Below are 12,889 nucleotides of genomic sequence, written 5' to 3' on the forward strand. Positions count from 1 at the left end.
GTTTGCAGAGCTTTACTTAGCAATTTTTAAAACTAGTTATCTATAGTTTTAGAAATTTTTAGAGCTATGGATTGTTAGAGGGGTTTTTAATATCTTATTTTTATTTTACACAAAAATGAATATTTAAACCACTTTATTTTATTCTATAAACTTAAAATTATGTATGAAGTTCGGAGCTAAAGCTTTGCCAAATATGATCTGACTTTCTTGTTGTGTAAAAAAGCGCACAAATTCCATTTCAAGATTAGTCAATTTGTGAAGAGCACAAGTGTGAATCGCATACACCGAAATTGCAAGGTTAGTCAATTAGTCAAGAGAAAGAAAGCTGGTAAAGTGTTTGTCCTTGTGTAGCTAAGTATGGATTAAATTTTTTTACGAATTTCAGGAATTTTAGAGGGAACGAAATATCTCAGTATGGAATTTTCTATCACTGACATGTGAAACCCATAAATTAGAGAATGAAAAATAATCAAAATTTCATGAATTTTACTCTTTTCGCCACTTAACGAAAAAAATATAAAACGAAATTGAAATCCATCGCTAAGCGACCTAATGAGGAGAGATATTGATATCCCTCAAATAATCTAGAAAGGATTCAGGTAAAGGACATGGCAACTTAAGATAAACAAATAAAGTGTTAGGTTTGGAGCGAACTTGTAAAGATTTTCTCCAGGGAATATATGATTACTTAACCGCTAACGCAAGATCAGTCAATTAAGATGCCAGATGAGACTGTACAGATCTGATCATATAAACGGCGCTGAAAAATAATAATTCAGACATGAGAGTAGTTGTTTGAGTAGCATTAGACTATTATATCACATTGTTTGTACTAAGTCCAAGTCTCCAACAAGCTAAACATCACGGAAATAACTGCAAATATAAAAGCTGGAACAAGGGGACAGGATTAGGAAGTTTTCTCGAGCAGAGAAGAAGCAAGGGAAACTTCCCGTTTGAAAACCAAAGACCAGTTTTGAGGAACATGGCATCTACCTTCACAGTAGTGAGAAGGTTGTGCGCAGCTTCTGAGCTTCCATTGGAGGGTACCGATGGCTAGCGCAAACCTGAAAGATTTCCAAGCCTCATACAAATGCTTACTGCCAAGAGACATGAGCAAGAAAATGAAGATGACTGATTGCAGAGAAGAAGAGGCCACAGTGGGTGAGCATGTCACCTTTAGCAGGTGATCGCTTTCTGGTTGATAGTCATGATTGTCGGAGCCTTTCTCTGAAGATGAAGTTGTCAAAAGAATTCCTTATGAATCACCAGGTCCTGATAGGTTTATTCGGTACTTTCTCAAAAAAATATTGATATATTAGTAAAGAAGACTTCTACAGCTTATCAAGGATTTCTATAATGGGGTTGGATCTGCAGTCTTTAAATATCTCCTTCATCACTCTCATACCTAAGATGAATAACCCTATGAATGTTGAGAATGTTAATGACTACAAGCCGCTGCTTACTGAGCTTTTGGCAAATAGGCTAGAAGCGAAGATCTAGGGTATTATTCAGTATGACTTCATCAAAACGGATCAATTCAAGACTGTCTAGGTTGGACATTTGAGTACATTCATCAGTGTGAAGCAATAAATTATCATTTTGAAGCTGGATTTTGAGAAAGCCTTCGACATAGTAGAACATCAACATCAAGCAATTTACGGATGATGAAAAATGGATTGGTTGGGTCAATTCTATCCTAGGATCTGGTTCCTCCTTATCCTGTTAAATAGTGTTCCAGGGAAGAATTTTCATTGCAAGAGATGTTAGGCAAGGGATTCTCTGTCTCATTTGCTTTTTGTTACTGCTGTTGATCTGCTACAATGCATTATAAATAAAGATATAATTTAAATCTCTCATATACAAATGGCTTCTCAATCGTGCAATATGTTGATGATATTATTCTTATTATGAAAGGTTCTCATAGGGAACTCTTCTGTCTGAAAAAGTCTCCTACAGAGTTTCTCCTAGTCAATAGAGAACTCTTCCCCTGCGCATGTTTGGTTTGGGTCTAACCTTGCCACACTCAAGCTTAGTCACGCTATAGATTTTTAGACAACAATTTGGTTGACTATCACAACTTTAGCAAGTTATACACTTATTTTTAGACTAACTTTGTCACACTTATGACTAAAAATTTGTGAGCCACACTTTTTTAGCAAGCCACACTTAACTAAACTTAGCCGATGAACAGATCCTTAGCCAAAATGTCTTCCCTTAGAGCATCTCCAGGTGACTCCAATCTTGCTCTCTATTATATTTCTATACAGGGAGCCTCTCTAAAAGATTCATTCTCTATTTCTCTACGTGGTTCAACTGATTTCCTAAAACTTCATAAATTTCACTCTTCAAAAGATCAACATGCGAGGCCGCGGTTCCGTTGACTGTGGTCAACTCGGCCTGACCTGAGCCTAACCCACCAACACGAGCGCACGACGGTGCGATGTCGCCGGTGGCAAACGATAGTGCTGCTCGATTGACCGGGTGCACCTGAAGCAACAGCATGTGCGGGCAAGCTCAACCGAGTAGAGCTTGGGCGATGGGCCCAGCCGGAGTCAGGCTGACAGCGAGCGGCGCAAAACGGTAGCGCTCGGCTGCGGGTGAGGGACACACCGACTTTGTGCTGCGAGGAAACCGGCGTGTGCAAAGGAATGAAGGTGATGCTGTGAAGCTCACTGTGTGCTCAAATGATGCGAAGACGAGCTGCAGTGGAGGGTCGATGATGGGGTGGTGGAGAGTCGACCGAACTTGGGGAAGAAAGGTGCAGAAGCTCGAATCTGGGGGGAAACGACAAAATCCGCGTGGGATCTAGCGGGAAGAGCTCCTGGCGACCTCCCTTCGCACGTATCTGGGCTCGGTTGCTCGGATTCGGCTGGCGGCAGGGTGAGTTCGGTGGCGGCTTGTTGCTCTGCTTGTGCTGTGTGGAGAAGGAAAGAGGAAGGAGGAGAGGAAAATGCACCTGCTCGTGAGAACAACCCTCTCCATGGCAGCGGTTGATCGATAGGGATGCTCTCCCGCTCGCGCACGACTGTGACGAGATAGCGAGTGTTTGAAAATAGCGAGTCGGATGGAAAGCTGGTTGAAGTCGTTTTTTTTGTCCTGCTCGATAAATGTGGCGATAGTGAGCAGTTTGACAAGTCCGTTGAAGTTGCTCATAGTCAGGTCTATATGGTTGACTGTGTTGATGTTATGGTCCAAGTGACGTTGTGGTGTCTGTTGTAATTGCATGGAAAGATGACCAAGAAATATTTCGAAGCTTGATATAACCAAGGGAAAACAGATTGATGCTGAGGAGTAATGATATGAAATCTAAATATGCTAGGTGCGTGTAGAGTGGTTGACTATATCCTTTGAGCAAAAAAGGCAATGGAAAAGAGAGGATCTGGATTATATCTTATAACTTTATTCTCTCCTTCTGCTTACTGTACTTGGTTTCCACATGCTGGGTGGAACTTGCTTCTCACTGTTCACAAACGCAACTAGTATATGCCTAAGCACCGAGGCAACTGAAGATTCTGTCTGAAACAAAAACAAACATAGGTGTTCTCTAGTTTAAGACCTGTTCAAATTATAGCATCAGACCAAAGTGAAGATATAATTATGCAGGCATGGCCATCGGTCGAGTGAAGATACAATTATGCAGGCATGGCCATCGGTCGAGTGAAGATACAATTATGCAGGCATGGCCATCGGTCGAGGTCAGTTCAACTGACCCGTCATCGATGCGCTCCCGGTTGACGGAGCCATACTGTACTTAGACAACATGACATCTTCGGTTGATTTTGACAAGTCATATTGTATGAAATCTCGATCTGTGCAACATGCAGTCGCCGGAACAAAATTCGGATATCCTAAAATTTAAGGAGTTCTGTACAAAAGTTTAAGGATGCATCAAAGAGTCAAGGAGTACAAACTTGATGGATATGCCCATTCATGTTTTGTTAGATGATATGATCTATTTTTTTTATAATATGGACATGATAATCTAAATTTTTATTTGATTAGATAAATAGAATTTGGATGAATTTAGCTAAAATTTTATGAGATTCACTTATAATATATTTAGTTTTTTTATCAAAATATAATAACACAAGATCTTATTTTGTTGATTTAATTGCATAAATACGATGGTACAAACGGATAGTAAATTAGATAAATATTCTAGAAAATAATATTATTTAAAACGTGCCAACAAATAATATATTTACTATGATCGATCAAAATATGATACATCAGCAGACATAAAATTTATCAAGAATATGATAATAGTTTTTAATGAATGAATTCATCTAGCATACGAGAATATTATTCCATAGCCAACTCATCCAACTTATCCTCCAAACAAGCACTAAAAACTTGGATGATTATCTTCTATCTTAAAATATACCTTCAATAAAATACACAGTAAGTTTACGAGTATGAGCACAATCTTCGTAATTTTACTCTGGGCCCACCGCCCAGAAAGCTCCAGCCGAATTGCACTTCCCAGCCAAAAAGCTCCTGGAAATCGATGATGATGCTAGGGGACAACAAATGGAGCTCATGTTTACCAACCAAGCAGCATCATGACAAAGAAGAAATGCCAGCTCCAGCTTTGATTATGCCAACAAACAACTGTAGCTGCTCAGATGGTCAGAGTTTGTAAGAGTATTATTGCTTGTGATTACAGTTGTTGGGGAGATTGATTAGGCCTGTTTCAATTATCAGTTCCAACTATTATGCGGTCTAGTTATATACACTATTCTAATTTCTAGAAAAGATCAGATACATGTACGATAAAATTAAAACGATACAAAAAAAGATTAGCATTGAGCTCGGGGGAAAAAATAACCTGCACCGGTGGGAAAAAAAACTGGCTATGTATATGATCCAAAATGTGCAAAAATTGTTCCAAGTGATTTTCACTAATTGAATGACCGTTTAGTGATTCATTTATTAATAGACCATCCAATTCTTCGTTTAACAGCCAAATACAAACATGAAATTTTAAAATAACCAATTGTTTTGAATAATACGGCAAAGTGTAAAAACACTACAAAATGGAAAATACTTTTTTTTAAAGAAAGAGAGGACTTGCCATTTACCAAGCACCTTGAAGTAGCAAAATACCAAAAAAAGAAACGAGCTCCCAAGCCTAGAAAAGCCAATGAGCCCAAAGCCATGGATCTCGCCTTCTCCCTCTCCTAGTCGTACCCACGGCCCCTCCCCCCTACATTGTCCTAGGATGCTCGCCGGAGGGATCGCGCGGCGACGTCGGCGGTGAGGCGGCGGGGGCAGCGATGGCGGCGGCGGCGGAGTGGGACAGCGGGAGCGAGGCGGGCCCCACCGCCGCCGCCACTGGGGACTGGCCGGCGGCGGCCGCGTCCCCGGTGAAAGGGAAGGCGGCGCCGCTGGAGTCGGAGGGCGGCGCCTCGGCGTCGGGGTCGTCCGAGGCCAAGGTCGACGACGGCAACATCCAGGAGGCCGAGTCGTCGCTCCGCGAGGGCCTCTCCCTCAACTACGAGGTTTCTGGAATCTCTCTGCCCCTGCCGCTCATTCTTGGCTTGATCTGGGAGGTGGAATAGAGTTCATTGTGGCGTAGTTTCGGCGAAATGGAATGAGAGAATCGAATCTTTCTGGTCAATGCGAGCCCGTGCGATGTTCTTTGTTGCGTTTAGCGGAGATCGGGATGCGGGAAGGATCTTCGCGCGGAGATCGTAGTGTGAAAATGCGTTCCCTTTATACATCCCCCTGTTCCGATTTCATTTTTCATTTCATTTCGAGGGGGCAGCATGTGGGAGATCAATGAAGTTTCTTGACAGGAATTCGAGGTTGTAGTGGCCATTTCGATGCGAATTTTAGTAAGAACGTTGCGTTGATTGGTCTAGTTGAGCAGCATTTTGAGATAGGGACATAGGGTTAAGGAATTTGTGCCAGGAAAAAGTTGGGACCCTTTCTCAAAGATGTATGGGTTTGGTCTATTATGGAAATGATGATTCTGCGTGTCCAAAAATTTTCAGTGTTCTGTGGAAGGTTCCACAATTGAAGACCAAAGATGATATAGAAGTGGTGTTCAAAATCGCTTAGAATTCAAGTGTGTAATAAGGGGATAAGTGTGAAAATGATCTTGCTTTTAGAGATATCTTATGTGGCCGATGGTGTAACTGTACAAATTATAATTACAGTTCCATCGGTGGGCTGTTGTGTTATTGTGTGAATTTGCTAACTGGCAGAGAGATAACTTAGGTGGCTCATGGTGTAACTTTATGATTATGGTTCAATCATTGGGTTGTGGCTGTGGTGTTATCTTGTGAACTTGGTAGCTGGTGGCGAGATAACATAGGCAACTTATGGTGTAACTGTAAAATTGTGGTGCTATTGAGTGAATTTTGGAGCTGGCGAACCATTCTAGAATTAGCAAGGGATTTGTGCCATTTTATTGGAGTTTATATCAGACAATAAAGAGCATTCTTTTATTGAATTCAGAAGCAAGTCGTATTATCTACAATATGATAATTGAAAGTGATCATCATTCTTTGTTTGGTTTGGTAGTGGCATGTTCTTATTTTAGTGTTTGTTTTGGCAACTGGCAAAAAGATGACCACTACCTTTGGTTTCTTTAATTCTCAAAAATGATAATTCAAAGTTCAAGTGTGCATGCCGGATTCTATTTTATAGGTTGAATTTGAAGCATCAGGTACCATCAGGTACTTGTCCACATGCAAAGAATTCACTTGTAGATTGCTTGTTTGTATCTTTGACAAACATAGGATCTTGACATAGTTTGCAGGACATTGGTGACATAGTTAACGGCAATAGTTCAGAACCTTTAGTTAAATTTAAAGTTCGGCTCCAATTGTTGACACAATTAATGCTTTTCTATGTTGAGGGGTTACCTTATGCTGGCATTTCATCCATATCAAACTAGATTATGTGTTTATTTTTTTTAAATAACAATAGAAGACAATCGAATGATCCGGAGGTTTATATTTTCTTGCTAAAACTTTCTGGCAGCAGATCATTGTATACGGTATTAGCTGAAGTTGTTTGATTGTGACTTGTTAGTACATATTCATGCTGAAACGTTCTTTGTGCTTGACTAGTCAAAATTTTGCATTCAGTTCTCATATTTGTTTTCATAGCTGAAATCCCAAAAAATTTTACGACTAGAATCTGCTTTCCTAAATTTGTATTGATTAAAATTTTGACCAGTAGCTCCTTTTTGGCAGAAGCTTCTATTCTAGATATACTACACATTTTGTATTTATTGTTGCTAACTATGGGTTTTATTTTATGCTTTCAATATTAGGAAGCGAGAGCTCTCCTCGGGAGACTGGAATATCAGAGAGGCAATGTAGAAGCTGCTCTGCGGGTATTTGATGGAATAGACCTTCAAGCTGCTATTCAGCGCTTCCAACCATCACTTTCTGAAAAACCACTCTCAAAGCGGAGTAACAAACTACGATCAGATTCATCAAAGTCAGGATCACAGCATGCTGCTAGCCTTGTTCTTGAAGCCATTTACTTGAAGTCAATGTCTCTTCAAAAGTTGGGGAAAGCAATGGGTATGAATTGTTCATCTGATTATATAACAATTTTTGTTATGATTCTCTTGACTTTCTGATGCCATTTACTTGCAGAGGCTGCTAAACAGTGTAAAAGTGTCCTTGATGCTGTTGAAAGCATCTTCCAATGTGGCATACCTGGTGTCATGGTTGAACAAAAACTGCAGGAAACTGTCAGTAAATCTGTTGAGCTCCTCCCAGAACTTTGGAAGCAAGCTGGTGCCTATCAAGAAGCACTCGCTTCTTACCGCCGTGCTCTTCTAAGTCAATGGAATCTCGATGATAAATGCTGCACGAGGATTCAGAAGAGATATGCTGTTTTTCTGTTGTATGGTGGCGTAGAGGCAAGCCCCCCAAGCTTGGCTTCACAAACTGAAGGTTCATTTGTTCCTAGGAATAATTTTGAAGAGGCAATCCTACTGCTCATGATACTAATGAAGAAGTGGTTCCTTGGGAAGACTCACTGGGATCCCTCTGTGATGGAGCATTTAACCTTTGCATTGTCACTGTGTGGCCAGACATCTGTTCTTGCCAAGCATCTCGAAGAGGTTTTACCCGGAATATACCCTCGAACTGAGAGATGGTATAGTCTAGCATTGTGCTATTTTGCAGCTTCTCATAATGAAGCTGCATTAAACTTGTTAAGGAAATCTTTAAATAAGAATGAGAGTCCCAATGACATAATGGCCCTGCTGTTAGCTGCTAAGATTTGCAGTTCCAATTATATTCTTGCTTCTGAGGGTGTAGAGTATGCAAGGAGAGCAGTCAAAGATGCTGAATCATCAGATGGGCATTTAAAGAGTGTTGCCCTCCATTTTTTGGGGAGTTGCCTGGCTAAGAAGTCTAAGGTTGCTTCATCTGATCACCAAAGATCTCTCTTGCAGACTGAGGCTTTGATGTCACTTAATGAGGCAATTTCGCTTGACCGTCACAATCCAGAATTAATATTTGACATGGGGATTGAGTATGCTGAGCAACGAAACATGCATGCTGCCTTGAAATGTGCTAAGGAGTTCATTGATGCAACTGGTGGATCCATCTCTAAAGGTTGGAGGTTTCTATCTTTGGTTCTTTCTGCACAACAAAGGTATTCAGAAGCAGAAGTTGTGACTGATGCAGCGTTAGATGAGACTGCAAAGTGGGAGCAAGGGCCATTGCTTAGAATAAGGGCAAAATTGAAGGTTGTTCAATCATTGCCCATGGAAGCAGTTGAAGCATACCGTAGCCTTCTTGCTCTTGTTCAGGCACAACGAAAGGCTTACGGATCTGTCAAAAATGGCACAGAGGTTTGTCTTCTCAAATACAAAAAAGGAACATTGTTGCATTTCATACATTGTATTTGAAATGTTTAAGATTTTTGTGCACCATATTTGAACTCCTTATTTGCTAGTGAAAGAGGGTTCTGAGATTCTTTAGATATAAAAAACCTGCCTTTCCCCTAGTTTAAACACTGTGGAGGGATCCAGATTCCCATACTGAACAATGTATCACCAACTGAAGTGGACTGACACTTTTCCCCTCCATCAATGCACCCTGTTGATAGTCTAATTTCATATTCTAGCATTCCATTCACCTATCTATCTTGTTGTCTCATTCTCTGTGGAAATTCTTTCAGGAGGAGGATAAAGTTAGTGAATTTGAAGTTTGGCAAGGTCTTGCCAACTTGTACTCTAGTCTTTCCTATTGGAGAGATGCGGAGATATGTTTACAGAAGGCAAGAGCCCTGAAAACATACTCAGCAACAACCTTTCATGCGGAAGGTGAGGACATTTTGGTCACAGTTCATGTCTCACGAGTCATACCTCTGGCAATTGGGGATGTATGAAATCCATCATGCAGTTCATGTCTGTTCAGTTTTATTTGCATGTGCCATAAATGGATATAAAATAACAATTGATTGTCTTCCCGTTTATTTGTTTATATTTTCTGTCCACTTTATTTTGAACTTTCCTGTTCATGTAGGCCATAGATTTATATTTTATGAAACCGAGAAGTTAAAAATATCCCCAGTTTGTTTTTGTCATATATCCTGACCCCATGATTCCTTGTCTTTCCAGGCAACATGCATGAGGTGCGCGAGCAGACACAGGATGCACTGGCTGCATACTTCAACGCCCTCTCGATGGAGCTAGAGCATGTCCCATCCAAGGTGTCCATCGGTGCCCTCCTGTCTAAACAAGGGCCCAAGTATCTCCCCGCGGCAAGGTGTTTCCTCTCGGATGCCCTAAGGCTCGAGCCCACAAACCGAATAGCTTGGTTCTATCTAGGGAAGGTCCACAAGCATGCTGGCAGGCTAGCTGACGCGGCCGATTGCTTCCAGGCGGCCTTGATGCTCGAGGACTCAGACCCTGTAGAGAGCTTCAGGTCACTCTGATCGGTCATCTGCAGCAACTTGGGGTTTCTTTTTCGTCAGCTAATTTGTTTTTGTTCTTCTTCTTTGACTTTTTCTCCCTTTTTTGGTACATAGCTGGGCAGAAACAGGATGCCAGCTACCTGTAACTTGTATCTGTAGTTGCCGGTGTGTTCGTCACACCGTTGTCGGAGACTGACAGAAGCTGTAATTGGGTACTAAGTGGTACTATACAAGATTCTTGGCCTGATGGCTACATCCAGATATGGCCAAATAGGCCAGTCGTGCCGGCCCGGCACGGGCTCGGCTCGGCACGATCCGGCTACGGCACGGTCCGATAGGCCTGGATACTATAACGGGCCGTGCCGTGCTGGCCCGTGTGCCGCGCTCACGGCACGGCCCGTGAAGCACAGTACCGAGCCGGTTCGGGCACAGTTGTGGCACAACGGGCCGTGCTGGGTCGTTGGGCGGTGGGGCCGAGCGGCGGGGCGGGGGCGACGCGATCGAGCGGCGAGGCGGTAGGCGACGCAGGGGCGGGGTTAGCGGGCGGTCGGGCGGGGTGGGGCCGGCGGCCGAGGCGGGGTGGGGCGGTGAGGTGGCGCAGCGGCGCAAGGGCGGGGCGGGGCAGACGGTGAGGCGAGGTGGGGCCGGTAGGCGGTCGGGCTGGGGCGAGGGCGGGCGGCGTGGGCTGGGGCGGGCTGTCGGGGCGGAGGCGGGCGGCGCGAGGAGGCGGGCGGCGCGGGGCGGGGTCGGTGGCCGGGGCGAGCGGGGCGGTGAGGTGGCGCAGGCGCAGGGGCAGGGCAGGGCCGGCAGGCGGCCGGGCGGGGGCGGGCAGCCAGGGCGGGGGCGGGCAGCGCGGGGCGGCGCAGGGGTAGGCGGTCGGTGCTGGCCGTGCCCGTGCCGGCCCGTCTAAATTTGGCCGTGCCGTGCTGGCCCACCGCGCCGAGGTGTCGGCCTAGGCACGACCCGGCTAGCCGTGCCGTGCCGGCCCAGCCCGTCTACCCTCGTGTCTGGGCCGTGCCTACAGTGCCGTGTCTCGGGCCAGCCCAGTAGGTACGGCCCAGTTGGCCATCTTTGGCCCAGCAGGTACGACCTAGTTGGCCATCTTTAACTACATCAGGCACGGCAATGAAAACAACTATGTATTGATATGACCCGTTATTGCATATTACGTAATGATTATAACGAATCATCTGCTAAGATCAGGTCTATCCGTTTTCCTTCGAGGACGAAAATCTCATCGTGAAGGGATTTTCGTTCCCTTTAGCGTTCCAACGGTTTACCTTCACGGTTCTCGTCATGAAGGGATTTTCAGGATCATTCCCTTTGCGATTCCTCTCGAAGTGAAGCTGTTGGAGATGAGAGAAAATAAAGGGAATGGAAACGAAGAAAAGAACGAAATAAAGGAAATACGATTGAAGATGGTCTAACTTGAAAACTACATTGCCGATATTACAGTATTTTTTATTTTTTTGTCTTCTCCGAGGCGTCTGATTTGAGCTGACATGGCCAATCTTTCCAAATAAGCTTCGGATGTTGGTTTTATGTCAAGATGAACATGAGCAGTGTGTGGTAACATGAGATCATTGCGCGCTCCGAAGAGCTCCAATCTTGTCTGGAGGTCGCGGGTACAGAGCGCAGGGGACCGCCAGGAGCTGACTGAACTACCGAGGGGCCTTGGCCTGATGTAATGTGCAAGAAGCGTCGGAGGAGCTGAAGGAGGCATGCATGCACTGTGTTCTTGCCTGATCCTGTGATCTCCTGAGCTCTTCTTGTACCGTCGCCTTGCCTCTGTGCCTTCTTCGGATACCTCATGCGCTCAGGCAGGGTGTGTGCCTTCTCCAGGATCTTGTAGATCGGATCAGTCTGCTTGATAAGTTGCACATAGTTTGAACTCGCTATCGGGGGGAGCGAAGCTAAGATGTAAATTGGTGAATCTAAGAGTACCTACCGATCTTTATTAGTTTAACTAATAACACTATTTTTTTCAAATTGTACAAATTTTTAGAAGAATAGTGTATTTGGTTGAATTAAAGATGATCAGTGGGTACCTTTGGATTCACCAATTTGCACTCCTAAATGAAGCGATGGCAGATGACATGGGTATTCTTGAAGGGTGACCCAGCCTGACAGAGCTGAAGCTAATGATCAGAGGGATCCTCCTTGAAGCAAGGATCCAAACCTTGAGAAGCATATCGATGAGGCACAATTATCGCTAGATTTGACATCAAAAGTATTTTAAGAGCATTGCACTATTTACATATTTATCAAATATTATCGGTCTGAATGGTAAATCAACGGTGACAATTATTTGGAATGGAGGTGCACGAAGATAATACCAATATATTGTTTCCCATCGCAAGAAAAACTATCTAAAGCTAAAGGAATTTGCCTAAGAAACTTTCACAACTGCCATACGAGATGAGTGCCGTTTAGGATTAAAATTTATCACTATCAACTGATAGCTTGTTCTTCTCCAATCCCAACCGAATCCACTAGATCCTAGCATCCTATTTATGATAGAGTAGTGCTTATCAAATGTCTTGCTCCTCGAAACATATTATCTTTTGTGATATCCACACAACACTTCTCACAAACATTTTTTATAGCAGTGATGTACACATGAGACTTCCGTCCATTCTGAGCTCTATCACCCTTGTTGTAGTACTCCACAAAAGTGTTAAGCAATGTTTCATCCATCTCATCATTCCAAGAAACGTAACCCCTGCCTAATTTCTTAGCCTTCTCCATATCTTGTAGCAAAAAAGAAATATAAGGATGTTAGTAAGCATGACAATCAAGTAATAAGTAACATCATGCAAAGGTAAGAACTTAAATTTTAGACATGTAGGTACATACATACAAAAGGTAAGAATGAAAATTTGAACTAAACATGTTGGCCTCATCTCGCTTCGTAATCAACAAACGTTTGGTTAGCCTAGGTGCTCTAAAATTGCTCCATTCATTCGATGATTGAACATGTGTAATCATATTCATA

At 43.3% G+C, this 12,889-nt stretch overlaps 2 protein-coding genes across 2 annotated transcripts; one reads left to right on the plus strand and one right to left on the minus strand.

The window, feature by feature from the left end:
* Positions 1-5,095: 5,095 nt before the first annotated feature.
* LOC133906662 (protein NPG1-like) lies at positions 5,096-10,145 on the plus strand. The gene is made up of 5 exons (XM_062348626.1): positions 5,096-5,501; positions 7,286-7,541; positions 7,617-8,827; positions 9,157-9,301; positions 9,599-10,145. The coding sequence occupies exons 1-5, from the start codon at positions 5,277-5,279 to the stop codon at positions 9,913-9,915; spliced, it is 2,154 nt and encodes a 717-aa protein (XP_062204610.1). The 5' UTR covers positions 5,096-5,276; the 3' UTR covers positions 9,916-10,145.
* A 134-nt stretch (positions 10,146-10,279) lies between these two features.
* Positions 10,280-12,642, minus strand: LOC133906050 (classical arabinogalactan protein 9-like). The gene is made up of 3 exons (XM_062347842.1): positions 12,490-12,642; positions 11,175-11,240; positions 10,280-10,846 (listed from the first exon to the last, which is right to left on the minus strand). The coding sequence occupies exons 1-3, from the start codon at positions 12,640-12,642 to the stop codon at positions 10,280-10,282; spliced, it is 786 nt and encodes a 261-aa protein (XP_062203826.1).
* Between the last annotated feature and the right edge of the window lie 247 nt (positions 12,643-12,889).

This window comes from Phragmites australis, chromosome 23 (genome assembly GCF_958298935.1).
Source record: "Phragmites australis chromosome 23, lpPhrAust1.1, whole genome shotgun sequence".
Lineage (NCBI taxonomy): Eukaryota > Viridiplantae > Streptophyta > Magnoliopsida > Poales > Poaceae > Phragmites > Phragmites australis.